Source organism: Corylus avellana, chromosome 1, assembly GCF_965113065.1.
Source record: "Corylus avellana chromosome 1, dhCorAvel1.hap1.2, whole genome shotgun sequence".
Classification (NCBI taxonomy): Eukaryota; Viridiplantae; Streptophyta; class Magnoliopsida; order Fagales; family Betulaceae; genus Corylus; species Corylus avellana.
Window position 1 is genome coordinate 1,653,326 of NC_142490.1, and position 17,787 is coordinate 1,671,112.

Here is a 17,787-nt window from a genome sequence, read left to right on the forward strand (position 1 = left end):
CAAATGAAGATTAGCCACCAGGGAAGGCAGCTCTCTCCAATTGAAGACCTTTCTTGCATTCTTGGTGCATGCATTTTTGTGTGTGTTTTATTGGTTCTTTGCTTCAACTTGAGCTTGGCTTTGACACTGACAACGTATTAATGCGTTTAGAGAAGATGTATCTTTTTTCAAAGGAGTAGGTTTGTGCAATTAAGAAGCTACCAAAGTGGATGTTAAGTTGTTAAAATCCTCTTCTTTCCTTTCCTTTCCTTTATTCGTAATGGTCCTGTATTTGAATTCGCTTGCGATAGTAGTTACGCGGATTAGATGCTACTAAGAATAGGCTTTATTGGCTTGCACTTTGGTAGGGTTGTGGTGACAGACTCACATTTTCAGGCAATAGCTATCGCTCAAACCGAACATTTCACAGCAGGTGAAAATTCAGATGATCACACCCAAGGGGGAAAATTACACTGGTAACCCCTTCCCATCATTTTAATTAATTAAAAAAAGAAGAAGAAGAAGAAGAAGAAGAAGAAGAAGCCTCCCAACCTTATAGTATATCCCTATCTGAACATGGTCCACATAAAATTGAAATTGAGATGAACTATTTTATGATTTAATTAAATTTTGTAGGATTTAGTGGTATATATATATATATATATATATATTGTTTTTGTTACCATGTCAATTAAATTTTTTAAATAATATGGCATTATGTACATTATTAAATGCTGTAAAATTTAATTTTGATCACAAAATAGTTACTCCTAATTTCAAGTTAGGTGAAAATGATCCTATCATAAGGATAAGAAATCTGTTCCATGTAATTTTATTTTTAGAGCGTATGATCTCACTTGCATTTCTAATAGAATAACCAATATATATATATATATATATATATATATATGAATTTTATGCTCTAATAACACTTGTCAATTTAATAGAGTGAATGAAACTTTGTCCATGTTTAAATGCATCTTTCCTAATCCCACCAAAAGGTATATAGGATGAGAGAAGTGTTAGAGAACCAAATAAATAAATTCAAAAAAATCTCTAAACTGACGTGACAAAGGTTTTTAAATTAAAAACTTGTCTACCACTCATAATCTACCACGTCAATTTATAAATTTTTTAAAGTTCATTTGTTTGACCCCTAACACTTCCCAAAAGATGAAGTGCATTATAAGATATAGGGATTATCTTAATTTCCATTTAAAGGTATACATAATCTTATATTATTTAACTTTTTTAGAAGACCTTTTTTTCTTGTTTTTTATTCAAATAATGGAAACCGAAAAGGAGAAAATTACCAAAAAAGTCTTTTCCACTCATTCATTTAATAGAAGACAAAAAAAAAAAAAAAAAGCTTCCAAACACAAAATAAAAAGCTCCTTATTACTATTGAATTCTTAGCTTCAATAACTTTAATAAGATTTGATGATGACAGCATCGATCGGAGCAGCTAGAAGTTTACCGATGACATTTAAAGCTTCGCAGCGGGCCAACCACATGCAAGCTGACATAAACCCGGAGAAATTAAATGACATAATTTGGGTAGCTGAGACTATAAAAAAAGAAATTATGTAACACAACAGGCCAACAATGTCAGCAAACCTTACATTACCCAATAGATTTTTCTGAGTTTCAAAGTTTCCTCCACCGGAAGTAATGGCAGAAGTAGAGAAAAGCTTGGCCGAGCTAAGACAAACCTTTAGAAGTGGAAGAACTCGAAGTGTTGCATGGAGGAAAATCCAGCTCAGGGCGCTCCTTGACCTCATCCGTGACAAAGAAGATTTGATATTGGAAGCTCTCCATCAAGATCTTGGGAAGCACCCTGTTGAAGCTTACCGCGATGAGGTAATTTTTTACTTTCTGGCACTTATAATAAGCCTCGCCCAATACCCACCAAAGCTGGAAGGCCAAAGCTTCAGTTTTTATTGATTGATTGCTAACTTGCTACTGCATTTCATTGATTACTCTGCTGTAGGTTGGGGTTGTGAAAAAATCAGCCACGTATTCTTTGAGCAATGTTGAGAAATGGATGGCCCCTAAGAAGGTTAAGTGTTCTTCTTTTTCTTCTGAGCGATCCCCAAGAGGATACAATTATCAATTTTTTGTTTTCTTATTTGGGAGTGAATAAGATTAAATAGATACTACTATCACTTTGGTTGCTCAAATGCTATTAACAGTGTTTAGTCAGTGACATTCTGTTTTGAGATTCTCAATAAGCAACTGAATAAATTCTATAATATCCACTTCCTGCAATTTTTATGTGTCTAAAAACTGTTGATTTATGCGTTTTGAGCAGGGAGATTTGCCTTTGCTTTTCTTCCCAGCAAAAGGAGAAGTGCTGCCCGAACCGCTTGGTGTGGTTCTCATCTTTGGATCTTGGAACTTCCCTTTCGGTGAGTCCAATCATTTATTGAGCTGCAGTGACGTTGTGTTGTTGCACAGTCAAGTAATAAGGTTCAAGAATCACTTTGCTAGAATTTATATGTTTTATGTTAAATTATCACTTATCTCAAAAGTTTAAGCTTATAAAAAACGACAACGTTAATTGCTGAATTGATATTATAGCACTCCTCCTCAATAAGTGAAGCATAACACGAAAAATCGCCATTTATTATAAAAGCTTAAGTTGGTAGAAAGGGTGAATTTAAGTATTTAATTAGTATTCTACCACATACATATACATAAAAAAATATGAAATTATCCTATCTTTTTAGGCTTATTTGTTGTTATTTGCTCCTTTCTTTTCCAAATTATGACTGGCATAATTTTAAGCATAGTTTATATGCTAGGCACCCCGGGCATCCTGGTTGTGCCTCAGTATTTTAAGCCAAAATGCTTGTGTACAATTTATCTACATTTACAGCACCAACGCTCTAAAAAGTGATCAAGCAGTAGCTTGATTATGGAAGTTAGGCTATCAATTTTTTACATGACTTGCGAACCCTGCACAAACCCAAAACAAAATTAGTGAGTTTGAGTCGAGGGGATCTGACTCGCTTAATTAAATGAGTCGGGTTAAGGTTGACCTATATACTCTTATATCCATGCCTCAACATGATCCAAACTTGACATGCGACATTTAGGACTAATACTTTTTTACACAACCTACAACCCAACACGAACTTAGCAGGTTAGGGTTTATGGGTTTGATCAATACGACTCGAAATCCGACACTCGAACACAAATTGCCACCCCTAATGGAAGTATTCAGCCGCTATCTAATTAACTATACATCATATCAAGGGCAAGTACATATGTACATATGAGAGCTATACAGACAGTTGTTAGTAAGCATTGCAATATGACTAATACAAACAATCATCTTTGTGGACGCAGACGTTACTCTGGATCCACTGATAGGAGCTATATCTGCCGGGAATGCAGTGGTTCTAAAACCGTCAGAGCATGCTCCAGCATCCTCTGCTTTTCTAGCTAGAACTCTCCCTATTTACTTGGATGACAGTGCCATTAGAGTCATTGAGGGTGGAGCAGGTGTAAGTGAACAACTACTGCAGCATAAATGGGACAAGATATTCTTTACCGGTATCACTTCTTTTCCCTTGCAAGTCACATGTCTAACAAAAGATGAACTACTGATGTGCTATAATTTTGAGCCAAATTGTTAATTCTTTAGCCAGAAATGTTGATTATATAAATTGGGTTATTTTCTCTATATTTCTTTAGGAAGCCCACGAGTTGGGCGTCTTGTCATGACTGCGGCTGCAAAGCACTTGACACCTGTTACTCTTGAGCTGGGAGGAAAATGCCCTGTAATCCTCGATTCCCTCTCCAATCCTTCAGATGCAAAGGTTGTTTGGCTTGCATCCCTCTAATAAAGAATGATTTGAATGCAATGTTAGAACTTGTTTAGTTAATTTGTTTCAGTTCATGTGTTGGCCTGAAGGTGGCAGTCAAACGAATTATAGGAGGGAAGTGGGGGGCATGCAGTGGACAGGCATGTGTAGGAGTAGACTATATACTCGTTGAAGACAAATTCAAGACCAATTTGGTAACAATGCATAGATTTATTAACTAAATTTCTCTTTATATTGTGTGGAACTCTACTGGTTCTGAAATGAATTTTACCGCGTATGTCTTCTTCTTTCAGATAGAATTATTAAAGAAGACGATCAAGAAATTCTATGGAGAGGATCCAATTAACTCAAAGAGCATTGCCAGAATAGTAAACAAGCAACAATTTGAGAGATTGCGGAATCTTCTTCAAGATCCTCTTGTTTCAGCTTCCATTGTTCATGGCGGTTCACTAGATGAAGAAAAACTGTAAGTTATCGGTATCTTTCCCCAATCACTCCTCATAGTTGTGTAGAAGATATGATTCTTATGAACTATTTGACATTTTCTCCCGTTTGAAAATGTTTTCTTTATATTTGTGAGAGTTTGACGTGGCATAAAATATTGGTCAACTTGAAAATATTCAGTTGACCAAGAAAAATAACCTTTATGAGACGTAAAATGGTTTACATTTCTCATCTATGTAAACCATTTTTTGCCACTCTTGTACATTCTCAATCTTTAGGGTTGCAAACAAACAATAGAAAATAACCACTTTTTCCCATAATCTAACATAAAACTTTTTACGTCGAGTCGAAACAAATGGGACGGACATAACGAAGGCAGAAAAGTTGTTTGATGTTCCTGTGGTAGGATATTGAATCCCAGAGTCTGATTGATGTTCTTGCTCTTCATGCACAACCAGCAACTTGATCAGCAATTATGGATGTTTATTTATTCCATCCGTAACTTTTACAGGTTAATCGAGCCGACAATATTATTAAATCCTCCACTTGACGCGGACATCATGACTGAAGAAATCTTTGGCCCCCTGCTCCCGATAATCACTGTGAGAACCAGGCTCTTGTTCTTGTTGTAAAGGTCTTGAAACAATTTTCTCTATAAATTTGCCACTCTTTTATACAGCTGGATAACATCAAAGAAAGCATTGACTTCATAAATTCAAGGCCAAAACCTCTTGCCGTTTATGCCTTCACGAAAGATGGAACATTCAAGAGACAGATTCTAGCAGAAACATCCTCAGGAAGTGTAACTTTCAATGACATCTTAGTTCAAGTACTGCACTTTCTCTTCCAAAAGTCTCCTTTCTTATCAATCTAGCAAAAGGTTTTAAGTACAAAACCTTACTCTCTGCAATGTCTATCTATGGTTGCAGTTTGTTTGTGATGGTTTACCATTTGGAGGTGTTGGTCAAAGCGGCTTTGGGAGGTACCATGGTAAGTACTCTTTTGATACTTTCAGCCACGAAAAAGCGGTTATGCATAGAAGTTTCTTCCCAGAAATTGAGCCAAGGTATCCGCCGTGGAACGACTTCAAGCTGAAATTCATCAGATTGGCATATAACTTTGACTACCTTGGAATGCTACTAGCCTTCATGGGTCTGAAAAGATAGCCATTATATCAAGTCAATTATGTGAAGATCAGAAGAACTCGGTTTTGGATTCCAATCATCTAGTATGCTATGCATGTAAAGCTTGAGAAGTCTGCAGCCTGTTGTGCTTATTGGGTGCTTGAAAACATTAACTTCATTTCTGTTGCCAATATAAGGTTTCTACATGACTTTTTTAACCTCTTCTCTATTTTCTGGTTAGGTGTTTTCCTATGTACTTGCGTGTGTGCTTTGGTTTTTAATGAAGCTATTTACTTGCAAAGAAAAAAAAGTTGTTTGTGCAACAATATTTTATCTCGCCATGACGAAGATTTATTGGATTTATAATTGCTACTTAGTTAACAGGCTAGCCAGATTAATTAGATAATCTCTAACCTAGTTAAATTCATACCTCACACGTTAGCCCCTTTGTGCTGGAATATGATCATCTCAATTTCAAGCGAAATGGTGAAAATCTTATTTCGTGTTTCATATTAGATTTTACAAATAAAATGATGTATATATTGTCACGTTATTTAAAATTTTAAATGATATATATGGTAGGCATCATATACGCTATTAGATACAACATAACAAAATTTTAACCATAATAAAAAATTCATGTAGTCAAGCTATGACCATTATGGATGCAATTTTTATAATTGTCACTTGGTGTGGTTGTCATATTTGGACTCCCAAACTTTTCAGGTTGGTTTGGAAAAACTTTATAGAGGGTAGTTTTTGGGTTGTGATGTAATATAAAAAAAGTATTTTTGAGTGTTTTGTGTTTTGTATTTTGAATTATTTATTAATATTTTTGAGTTTAATATTCTTGGAAAAAAGGCTACCTATATTACTAGTTGTAAACTAGTCAGCCTTTTCTTCCCCAACTTTTAAATCTAGATGAATGGTGCATCTTTTTGGCTGGCTCATCAAGAATGAAATGAATAGAGGAAGAGTCCCTAAGGTTCAAACCTAATTTTTAAGCTTAGACATATATTTTAAAAAAACTTAAAACAAAAAAAGATGAGTTATAATTGACCATCACCCGACTGAGGAGGTGATTGCACCACATCCTTAAGATGGCTAATTACCATACAATTCAAAAAGTGATTGGTTCACCCCAATAACACATTTATGGTGGTCAATCACTCCTTAAAAAAGTGAACGTGGTGAACTATTGTCTTTGAGGGTGGTTGATCACTTCTTTAAGGGATAGCCTATTACCTTAAGGAGTGGTCTGACCACTTACGAATTTTTATTGTATTTTATTTTCAAGTGGTTAAACTCACACCATTCATTTTGAATGTACGGTTTAGATCTTATGGGATCTCAATCCCAGTTTCTTTCCGCACCTTGACCATCCCTGACCATCTTCCCGCGTGTACCAATTACCACGGCCATTCCACGCGGGCTCCCACGTGCAAGATAGAGAAGCCCAACATGTACTTTCCAGAGTTTTCAACGCGTATTTCTAATTTCCATGGAAACGGCTGCGCATCATCGACCCATATACCGTGCACGTTTACCAACAGCCGACCATCGTAGACCAAAGCCAAAAAATGTCCGAGCCCATGTTGATGTCGGCTTGCCCATGAGACGAACCTCCGATCTGACTCTGCGACGAGTTTCTGCCAATACAATCATCAATATCTTCAACAATCGGCTCCAAGATCCACGACCCTTTTGCGCTCACGCCCACAACAAGAAGTCAATGGCCGACGAGGTAACAAGCAAGACTCCACCAGACCCAGAGGCAATCAAGAACAAGAAGGAATCGGAAGAAGAATCGAAGCAGAAATTGCCTCCCCCGCCGGAGAAGCCGTTGCCGGGGGATTGTTGTGGCAGTGGGTGCGTGCGGTGCGTGTGGGACCTGTACTATGAGGAGCTCGAGGATTACAACAAGCTTTGCGAAAGTGATTCCAAGCCCAAATCCACAACCTCTTGATGTTCTTTGATTTGTATTTCGATTAGCTTGATTTTGGGTTTCTTGGAATTGAATACAGATTTTTCGATTGTTGTGATTTTTATTCGATTATTGTTTATCAATGAAATGGGTCGATTGCCTTTCCTACTATATACTTCTTGGCAATTTCATTCTTAACAAATGTGTGGGTATTGGGTGGGGCTCGGAGGGGATTGATGGATGCACTTTTTGCGGGTAACAGGTATACCAGGTGGCAATTTGACCTTACTTGTCAGAAAAGGTTTAGAAATAGACTTCATAATTTTTTTTCTTAGATTTGTTACGGACCGTTAATAATTTAGACAGCAAAATTGGTGAATCCAACCTCTAAGAAATTGCACTAACAAGAAAGTTACTATTTCATGCTCAAAAGGATGAACTAAAGAATGGAGTTGTTTTCGATGTAAAATAGGTGGTGAAAATCTACTAAACCTAAACCCAAATGATTCACTAGACTTCATTCTTAATCATGTCAGTACATTTTGTTTGTTTGACAGAAAATTGAATAAAATTTAAAAAATGCACTTTCTTGTCTTTTTGTTTTTGTTTTTGTTTTGTTTTTTTTTTTTCATTCCATACGGAACAATTTCTACAATTTTATTTAAAAATACATATTTGGGTAGCCAAAATCACGAGGCCATACGTACTCTAAGTAATCCTATCAACTCTACTAATTTGTTATTCTTTACCCCCAAAAAAAAAAAAAAAACTCCCCCAATTTGTTCAAACACGCCATAGATATGGGTATGAATTTTCGTATAAGATTCAAGTTTATTTTTGGATAGGAGGTGGTTTAGTCACATGTAACATATGCTAACCTAATTAAAAAAATGCTAACCTTTTTTTGACATGTCCGCACAAGAGGGATAGGGAGATTCGAACTAGTAACTTCTACTTTATTAAGCGTAGTCCGAGCCGATTGAACTACTTATTGTAGACAACAAAAAAATAAAAAATAAAAAAAGAGAAAAGAAAAGAAAAACTAACCTAAATATATTGAATAAGGAAGAATACTTTGAGAGTTTTTTTTTTTGTGTTCTATATTTATTTTGAGAGAATAAATAATAATATATAATTTTGGATAGTATAAATAATAATGAATTTGTCTTTGTAAGGCCTTCCCGCAAGCCCATTAGTAACTAGCCCATCGGCCCGTGGATTTCGTTAATCTATGTGACCCTTGGTACACAGATACGTCGGACTTGAAAGCTCGAAAAAGTGCGACGGTGTTGGCCAAAATGCGCAGGTTTCAGTTGACTGGCCTTGTTGTTGCGGCGGTTTTGGTGGTGCTGTGGTTAGGGCATGCGGCAAAGGAAGCCAGAGCCTCCGGTTCGGCTTCGGCCTTCGTACAGAACGTCATCTACTCCCACAGGATTGCCATCTTCTCCAAATCCTACTGCCCGTACGTGATTACCTCTCTCTCTCTTTATTCAACTTCACCGCAGCGTTCGTGATTTACTATACATAAAATCTAATCGGTTTAATTAAGAAAATGATTCAGATTTAAGATTTTGAGTTACTATAGAAAATCTAGATGATCCTAATGCATTTGTACCGCGATTGGAATTGCAACTTACGAGCACAATTAATGGTTATTGGCTGCTTTGTTTGGAATTGGATGTGATTTTGTTTCTACATGATTAAAATTTGTGACACTGTTGCATTTTGTGAGGCAGATTTTTGAATTTCACGGAATTTCAAATCAGAGGGCTTTGGTTTCATTAAACTTGAAGAGTTGCTTGATTATGGCCATGCTGTGTGCTTACGAGCTACAACATGTATACTTGCTTAGAAGAAAGGCTAAATAGTTGTCAAATTGCTGTATAGCTCTTTAGTGATGTGGTTTACTGCCAACTTCTAGGTCTTGAATTTATGGAATAACAAAGTTTTCTACAAACTGGTTTGGACCCAGTCATTTATATTGGCATTTGTTCGTAGCATGTAATCCTTACATGAATTTTTAATAGAATTATCTGAGCATTTAAAAATGCATATGAGAATCACATGCATTATGTCATTTTAATTGGGATAGAGGAAAACTTTGTTCTATATGGGATAAAAGAAGAATACCAAATTTTGGAAAAGCCGGTGGTGGGAATATATTTGCATAACTTTTAAGTGAGGTTTCTTGAAGAGATCAATTAATATTAGTCGCACATAGAACATGCAAAACCATAAGTAGAGTGTGGCTTGAACGTCATTAAGTTTTTAAGGAAACCAAGATACATGGATGAGGTTGGGAGATTTGTCAATTGTTTGAGTTGAATTTAGATACAGTGATTTATTTATTATGCCATGATTGGTTTTGAATTGAAAATGACAAAACAGAGAGGTAGACTGTTACAGACGTTTTTGTGACAGATTGGAGGCTTGTTTTGCATGTAGTTGCTGTTGTGCGTCATTAACTTCAGCTGTTTTGATTGGCAGTGTAGAGCTTATTAGTTGATACCCTGCAAGTTATTTTCCTCTAGAAATTATGTGGATTGCATTTAGGTCCACAACAGCCCCCACCCCCCCCCCACCCCCCCCCCCCCCCCCCCCTAAAAAAATGGAAAAAGAAAAGAAGGGAACATGAAGACTTGTAGTAGCTCACATTGGTTGTAGGGATAAATGCATAAAACTGCTCAAGCTGACTCCAGGCTGTTGGTAATAGCTGTTCTGCTATTTAATACGTGTACTTGAAGCTGGAATAAATTTGCTTTGCTTACCATTAGTTGCACACTTTGATTTGTATTAGTGATCTATCTTGTTATTTCTCATCATTTCTTATTTGGAATTCACAAATTGAGTCTTGTTAGCTAAAGGTTTTCAGTCCAAAGGATCCTGCAATTATTTAATAAATCTTTTCAGCTGAATGTGTTGTAAACATATTTGAAATTCTCATCATTTCTTGTTATTTCTCATAATATCTTATTTGGAATTCACAAATTGAGTCTTGTTAGCTAAAGGTTTTCAGTCCAAAAGATCCTGCAATTATTTAATAAATCATTTCAGCTGAATGTGTAGTAAGCATATTTGATCAGCGCTTTTTCAGTCTCCAGAATTGCAGGCAAATCTATAATATTACTATACTGTTGTGCCTCTCTCTGGAAACAAGTTATGTGGAATAAAGAATTGTTTGTTGCTAGGTATTGCTTGGGTGCCAAGCGCATATTCAGTGAACTACATGAGCAACCTTTTGTTGTCGAGCTTGACCTCCGAGGTATCTATCAACAAGGGTTGTCTTCAGCACCTGCTTTTTTATGAATGCGAAAAAGTTATTTGGAATTGCTGTCATCATGAATTTGTGCAGATGATGGGGTGAAAATTCAGAATGTCCTTCTGGATCTGGTTGGCCGACGCACTGTTCCACAAGTTTTCGTGAATGGGAAGCATATTGGTGGCTCTGATGGTTAGCTCTTCGCTCTGTTTTTGGGAAAAAGGAAAAATGTTTTCTCTTCTCTGATAGCCTCAGAATGCTAGTCCATTTTTCTGTCTCTTTGTTTGACTGTTAATTTTGCAATGCAGATCTTAGGGCAGCAGTCCTGAATGGTCAACTGCAGAAACTTCTTAGCCAAGATGATGAGACACCGGGGATTATGAGAAGCATCTGATATGTTGCTGCTTTTGGGATAGAAAGATTCATTGTGGCAGCTTGAACAAAATATTATGGTGAGATTGGATCTGTTTTGGCTCAATGATTAAAGAAAATCACGTTGTTCTAGTATTGACTCTGCTCAAGCTTATGGAAAATCTAGTTTAAAGGCAAAGACCATCTCTTACTAACATTTGTAGTTTTGGACATGTAATCACTTGTTAATTTGATTTGGTAACATTTTAGTGCGGGTTGAACTTTAGAGTTGTGAATATTATATAAGGGAAATGCCTCGTTTATTCATTCTGCTGAGATTTGCTATAGATGTGCAGAATTTAGTGTCCTTCATGACTGAGTCGTGTTCCTTGTAGCACCAGGCCACCTGTAGACAGACGTCACCAAGTTACTTGTATCACTTATCGACCTGTAGTTGGAGCCTAAGATTTTAAACATAAGATCTTAAACGCCAAAAGCTGGGTTGAAGGCTAATTTCTGCCAAAATTGGCCAATTACTGCTTTGATTGTGTATCTCAGAGTTCGACAAACAATTGACAACGGTAACAAACTCATCTACCTGCTGATTACAGCAAATGATAACTACGCTGCGCTAAAGATGCCAGCCTTCATAATGTGGAAGAGCACCATATAACTAGAAACGAATGATATGTTCTCTCCATGATCAGGACGAATCTACATATGTTTCTGGCCGCCAATTGCCTTTCTGTGCACTGAGCATCCCTTCTTCGTTCTTGGAGAAGGTTAAACGAACCTCCCAGTGCATAGACTTCAGCAAGTTCTCAACTTCCCCAATTATGCTGGACTCGTCACGGACAATAAATTTGCCTCCAGGTCTGACTATTCTATCAACTTCTGCCATCACTGGAGCAAGTTTGCACCTGTAAAAGCAAAACAACCACTACTTAGTCATCTCATGAAAGATCAAAAAGCTGAAGTGCAATAGTTCAACCATTTCTACCTCTTTTTCAGCTTGGAGAAAAGATGATCGGCATGCAGCAAGTCATAACTACGTGGGTACGTGCTAAAGGATTCGCACCAATCATGGTATATCCCAAAAAGGCCACGCTCATAGATTATGGGAAGTGTGTCCGGAGAGTCTATGTTCACCACATTCATGACCCACACTTGAAGGTCCTTCAGAGCTGCTGCAAACCTGCACACATGTTGCATAACCTTAATTATTCTTTACAGAGTAATGTTACTCTTCACACCTATTTATGAGATTTATTTTATATTAGCTGATATGGCATGTTTTAAGTGATTAACATGAAAAGTCACTTAAAACACGTCACATCAACCAACCTAACATAGGTGTGATAAATGGGTGTGAAAAGTAACATGCGTTTTATGGTAAGCATTAAGCTAGCCTTGGTTAAGAAAATAAAAATTTGGTGAACATTACCCCCCATAGACAGCTCTCATGTCCATGACATTCCTCACATTGGACCAACTGATACCCAAACTTGTCATGTATGTCTTGCTCACCACTTCCTTCCAGTGCTCATGATCTGCTGCAAAATCTTGAGGAGCTGGTTTCCCATAAATCCCCATTTGGGAGCTATTTAACCAGTAAGGAGACGTTTGCAGTCGCCGAGGCCAAGCTTCGGGCCAGTGGGTCCCTCTCTCAGCCTCCTCAACGGGCACTCGATGCATGCATGCCTGCAGAGGCACATACCTGGAAATGGACATCAAAGAAATTATCAAACAAGTGTCTCAAAAAGCCATTCTAAGTCATTCTTAGATGTGAAAGAGTAGAATATACCAGGCAGCATTTGGATCATCGTCATTTTTGCACATTGGAGGACGTTTATGCTTTCTCTGGTCATAGCAATCATTTGAGCTGGGTTTGCGGTAGATGGCAGCACCAACTGAATTTATTTTATCCTTATTGATGGTGACAAGCTCCCAACATATGGAGGCCGTCAGTGAAGACATTTCTACAAAAATGCTTATACATATCTCAGCCTAAATGCAACCCTAAATTGCTTATAAATAAAGAAATTCTCATCCATCCATGATCCAACATACCTTTCCAAATTTCCACATCTTCTTGGAGCTTCTGATACACCGGAGTAGCGGACCAAACAAAATAACCCCCCGGCCGAAGAACACGGTTTAATTCCAAAAGAAGCATACCACCTACACCAAATGAAAAGGGTTTATTATATTCTTAACAAACCAAGTCTAAAACCTGTATAGAGTAATGAAGATTTGAGTGTAAACATTTGTATAGAACCTTCTGTATGCCAAGGCACTCTACAGCGTGCACAGTGCACAATATCAAAAACCCTGCTTGGGAATGGAAGGCGCTGAGAACCCATGACAGCAGATATTGCAGGTATTCCCCTTTCAAGGGCAAACTGAACTTGAGCTTCATGTTCATCTTTGGGTGCAAAAGACATGGCAAGAACATCTCGTTCGAAAAGGAAACCCCCAAAGCTAGCAACCCCGCACCCAACGTCCAGAATGACTCGACTGCGCTTCCCCCAAGCGATGTCAGGTACTGACTGTGTAGCCACCATATAATAAGATTTTTGAGGCATGGAAGGAATTACAAATCAAGAAGTCAACTGAATGAAAACATTATTTGCAATTGCAACAACATCTCATCTTCCCATAACACGAAGAAGAGAATTGTTAATGTGTTTTGGTAGAAGTCTAATATTTTCAAAACAAAAACAAAAGTACATGACCAATCCACATGGTCCGTCCGATGATGAGCTAAAAGTTACCTGTTGAAGAAAATCAATGTAGTGGAGCGCGCCATGTATGAATTGGGTTCCACCGCCAGGGAAAGTCAAGAACTCACCCGTCACCTTCACCCAGTTTTGGTGTCCCTTCACCTCCGCAAGCTTCGCGTGTGGTACGTTGTGGTACCATATCTGCGGGACCACACAATAAAACAACACTAACAGTCACATAGCAAACCAAAACCATTGTCCAATCAGACGGTTCAGATTCAATCAATGCATCACCATACCCTACCTTATCTCGGCTCTTGGGCCACTCGATGGACCGCTTGTACCCGTCCGGATAAGGGACCAGGCACGTGGGTCCCTCCTCCGGACAATGCCTCTCTCGGTGCTGGAAGTGTCTGGTCGTGCGCAATTGTCTCAGCGCCTTCTCGTTGTCCAAACAAGGTATGTAATCAGGACCGGCCGTGACGTTGCATATCTGCCACGTGTACCCGTAGATGCTATCGTTACCGTTGGATTGGTCCTTGCGTCTCTCTTTCTCGTTCTCTGACTGAGCAGCCTGAGTCGACCAGGACTTCTTTGACTCCTTGGACTCCTTTGGGATCACTGCGTTAGTCCCACCCGGGAACGCCTCGCCCGAGTTGGACTCGGTGCCATTAGCATTAGCCTCCGTGTTATTCCTCTCCTCTTTGGCTTCTTCGTTGGAACGATTTTCTTGATCCTCTGCAGCTGGTACTTGGGATTGTTGGTGTTCGTCCCTGGTCACGTCTTGGAATTCTTGTTTAGACGTCTCAGAGTTTTCTTCATTGCTTTCCACGTGTTTTTCTTCGTCATTGTTCTGAGTTTCTTGGGTGTTTTCACGGCTTTGATCTTCTCGTAGTTGCTTTTGGTTGTCTGATTCTTCAGAGTTTTCACTGTTTTTGGAGACATTCTTGGTACTCTCTTCAACCTTTTGGTTTTCTTCGCTTTCTTCGTTACTTGTTTGTTCTGTTTCTGTGGCTTGCTGCTGGTTTTGGGTGGTGATCAAAGAGCTTTCTTCAGATATCTGATTCTCGCTTTCTTTCTGCTTCTCCAGCTCTTCAGATGATTCTTTTCCGGGTAAACGTAATTGTAATGATCCTCGCTTGTCATTGTCGACGATCAAGTCCTTGGAATTCTCTGCCAACGAATCCGACTTCTGATCCTGCTGAAGCTTACTGTTGTCATTAGCGTCGTCGTCGGATTTGAGGGCGTCGAGGGGGAGATCGCCGGGATTGTCTTCGAAGACGGGAATGTCCTTTTTGGCATTGGATTTGGTGGTGGCGGCTTGGGTTTGTTTGGAGGAAGAGGAGAATGAAGTGCGAGTGGTGGGTTGTCGGGGAACTACAGAGCTGGAGGTTAGCATCCATACAGCCAAAACACAGAGTGCTATGAACACCAGTGTTGTCACTGTTGATGCGTACGAGGTTGATGATGATGACGGCCTCTTGCTATTACGGGACTTTCCTGATGCCATACGAGAAATAGGAAATTATGGCTGATCTTGTTTTGGAGATCGATCGATCGAAGTGAGAAAATGGGTAAGAAGACAGAAAAAGAGAGACAGAGAGAGAGAGAGAAAGAGGGTTTGGGTTATGTTTGTGGATGAAGATGAAAGTTGGAATGTCTCAAGATCCAAAGGAGTCGGACAAGGGAATTTGTTATGCAATCTTCGTACGATGTTACTTGCAAAAAAAAAAAAAAAAAACAAACGAAGAAGAAACTGTGTACGATGTGGAGAGATTATGGATCTTCCACGGAAGACCTTCAGGCCCAAGCATTGGGTCACTAGAGGCCCATCTACAATGACTCAGGAGTTTTCAGCTTTAAGTAACAACTTCTTGTTCTTGGTCGATCATCTACGGAAGATGTTTAGGCCCAATAAATAGGTCTCTAAAGGCCCAGTTACAGTGACCAAACTTTTTCCCAAAAGAGTGTTGGGAGTGCGCCTATTCTAACTTTTACTACAGAGAAATGCTACACATCTCAAATTTTTGTTTCAAAAGTTAGTTCTCAAATGATATGTCATCATCCCATGAACTGGTAACATACTTTCGAAAATAATAAATCTCATGAGATGATGACACATTATTTGAAAACTAATTTTTAGAAATAAAATTTGAGACGTATAGCACTTCTCTTTAGTATAAGTTTCTTACAAATTGATGACACTTATCATCTCATCAACTAATTAATTAAATTTTGTTGCTTAATTTTTTTTTTTTTTTTCATAAATTCAACTCCATGTAATAATTATATGGGTTGTCATGTGAGTTTGCAAGGAAGTATAGTACAAGCCGTAGAATTTGGATTGAGATTCCATATACTTAGATTGCCAAAATTTTACAGATTTTGAGTAGCATAAGAGAAGAGGATTATGGGCCACCTGCCCCCGATATATAGGTTCCACATCTTAGGGGCAAGTGAGCCTCATAACCCTCCGCTTTTAGATTGGTCCAAAAATTTGAGAGATCCTCATCTTTAGAATCACAAGTGTTTTTCTAACTAACGATATTGACTTCCCATATGGTTACTAGAAATCCAAATCAAGTCCTTGATGGGTTTCCAAAAGAGGCGAAAAAATCGCACTATGCAAGTTGAAAATGAATAAAAATAAAAAAGGAAAAAGGAAAAACCCCCAAGATATGAAGATGTATGAGTGCCATGCAATTACACATGATCGCCTTTTGAACTAGAATGTGGCTCATATGAAATAAGGCCCAATCCAGGATTTGTCAAAGCCTGCTGTCCACTTGTACCTTTCTGAGCCCAATAGCCCGCATGTTTGTTCAATATTGGGCTTTGGTGCAGTAACACAAGCCCTCGGCTTTCTCAACATTGGGCTTGGGCTTAAAAATCGTATATGAATTGGAGCAGCTAATTTTCTCTTCCTTTTTGCATTATCTCAAACATCCTTTATTAAATAAAAGGTTCCCCCAATCCTAAATTTTTGTGCTCACTCTTTATCCACATATTCTCGAAGCATTATATCTTTGTATTTTTTTATTTTGTTAGATCTTCCCTTGATAGTGGGAAGGATTCCTTTAATTATTCCTTATAATAATAATAATAATAAAATATCTCATGAATTATTCCTTATAATAATAGGATTAAGCACATGTGCAAGTCCATTTGCCACACACTTAATTATTCCCCTATAATAATAAAATATCTCCCAAGGAATCATCTTGATCCGATAGTAACGGACCAGGGCCCATGATGTTATATAAACTCAATATAAGGAACATAAGGTCCCATAAAACATATGAAAATGTCCTACCTCTATAACTACCTAATGTCCCGTACAACCTATCCATTGCTAAGGTGGCTGTCATCTATTTATTTTATTTTATTTTTCAATTTTTTACCTCTAAATTAGCTTTTGTGTTTTGTGTTTTGTGTTTTTTTTTTTTTTTTTTCACTAGGGTCAATTGGTCAAGAGGTGATTTGATTCCAAGTCTACTGCTTTTAATTTCTTTCTGTGAATCCCAGTTGTCCTTAAATGCTTCTTCAGATTTTAAAACATTTGCTTGAATCATACACCTCCCATTTAGGCCATTCAATAAGATTTTAGAGTTCTAGGAAAAGTAGGGTTGGTTTGCAAGCTATAGGAGTAGCATGCATGCCCAAGATTCAGCTCAAATCACGACAACACAATGAATGTGACCAATCTATATCGTGTACTCATTGGAACAATTCAACTGCCCCTTAATATACTGTCGAGCGAGCGGGAGCACGAGCAAGATCGGGAAATATTGCACGGGATCTGAATCGAATCCGAGGGCAAATTTAACCTAAAACAAATTATAAAAATACGCACTATGAAAGAGGTTCATTATTGGGAGCATCTAATAAAAAAAAAATCAAAGGAGTGCATGTAAAAGTGTGATGTTGCCATATTACTATTTTGGGCGGTGCATCGCTTTCACCATGACCACAGAGTAGGGTATATTTGGGTGGTTATTTATGCTCTGCTTGTCCAATCGAGGCAGCTTCAAAATGATGAAAATTCCAACGGACCAACACTATTCCATGTCATCTTTTCTTTCTTTTCTTTTTTAATGCTTACTTAAGCAAAAAAAATTTTGATCATGATTAAGTAGCCAATAACGTTGCTAAT

At 38.0% G+C, this 17,787-nt stretch overlaps 4 protein-coding genes across 4 annotated transcripts; 3 read left to right on the plus strand and 1 right to left on the minus strand.

Moving 5' to 3' along the window:
* Nucleotides 1-1,514: 1,514 nt before the first annotated feature.
* Nucleotides 1,515-5,595, plus strand: ALDH3F1 (aldehyde dehydrogenase 3F1). Its single transcript, XM_059583096.2, has 10 exons — nucleotides 1,515-1,839; nucleotides 1,970-2,038; nucleotides 2,291-2,387; nucleotides 3,331-3,537; nucleotides 3,679-3,803; nucleotides 3,899-4,003; nucleotides 4,103-4,275; nucleotides 4,765-4,855; nucleotides 4,933-5,082; nucleotides 5,183-5,595. The coding sequence occupies exons 1-10, from the start codon at nucleotides 1,651-1,653 to the stop codon at nucleotides 5,417-5,419; spliced, it is 1,443 nt and encodes a 480-aa protein (XP_059439079.2). The 5' UTR covers nucleotides 1,515-1,650; the 3' UTR covers nucleotides 5,420-5,595.
* Nucleotides 5,596-6,769: 1,174 nt separating this feature from the next.
* LOC132173120 (oxidoreductase-like protein, amino-terminal protein) lies at nucleotides 6,770-7,472 on the plus strand. The gene has a single exon (XM_059584707.2). It carries the CDS (start codon nucleotides 6,879-6,881, stop codon nucleotides 7,341-7,343), a length of 465 nt encoding a protein of 154 aa, XP_059440690.2. The 5' UTR covers nucleotides 6,770-6,878; the 3' UTR covers nucleotides 7,344-7,472.
* A 1,074-nt stretch (nucleotides 7,473-8,546) lies between these two features.
* Nucleotides 8,547-11,238, plus strand: LOC132171103 (Glutaredoxin family protein). Its single transcript, XM_059582329.1, has 4 exons — nucleotides 8,547-8,763; nucleotides 10,490-10,563; nucleotides 10,654-10,752; nucleotides 10,869-11,238. Exons 1-4 carry the CDS (start codon nucleotides 8,600-8,602, stop codon nucleotides 10,952-10,954), a joined length of 423 nt encoding a protein of 140 aa, XP_059438312.1. The 5' UTR covers nucleotides 8,547-8,599; the 3' UTR covers nucleotides 10,955-11,238.
* A 175-nt stretch (nucleotides 11,239-11,413) lies between these two features.
* On the minus strand, nucleotides 11,414-15,351 carry LOC132172654 (S-adenosyl-L-methionine-dependent methyltransferases superfamily protein). Its single transcript, XM_059584187.2, has 8 exons — nucleotides 13,939-15,351; nucleotides 13,686-13,835; nucleotides 13,190-13,460; nucleotides 12,982-13,092; nucleotides 12,716-12,890; nucleotides 12,356-12,628; nucleotides 11,912-12,106; nucleotides 11,414-11,831 (listed from the first exon to the last, which is right to left on the minus strand). Exons 1-8 carry the CDS (start codon nucleotides 15,142-15,144, stop codon nucleotides 11,615-11,617), a joined length of 2,598 nt encoding a protein of 865 aa, XP_059440170.2. The 5' UTR covers nucleotides 15,145-15,351; the 3' UTR covers nucleotides 11,414-11,614.
* Nucleotides 15,352-17,787: the final 2,436 nt, after the last annotated feature.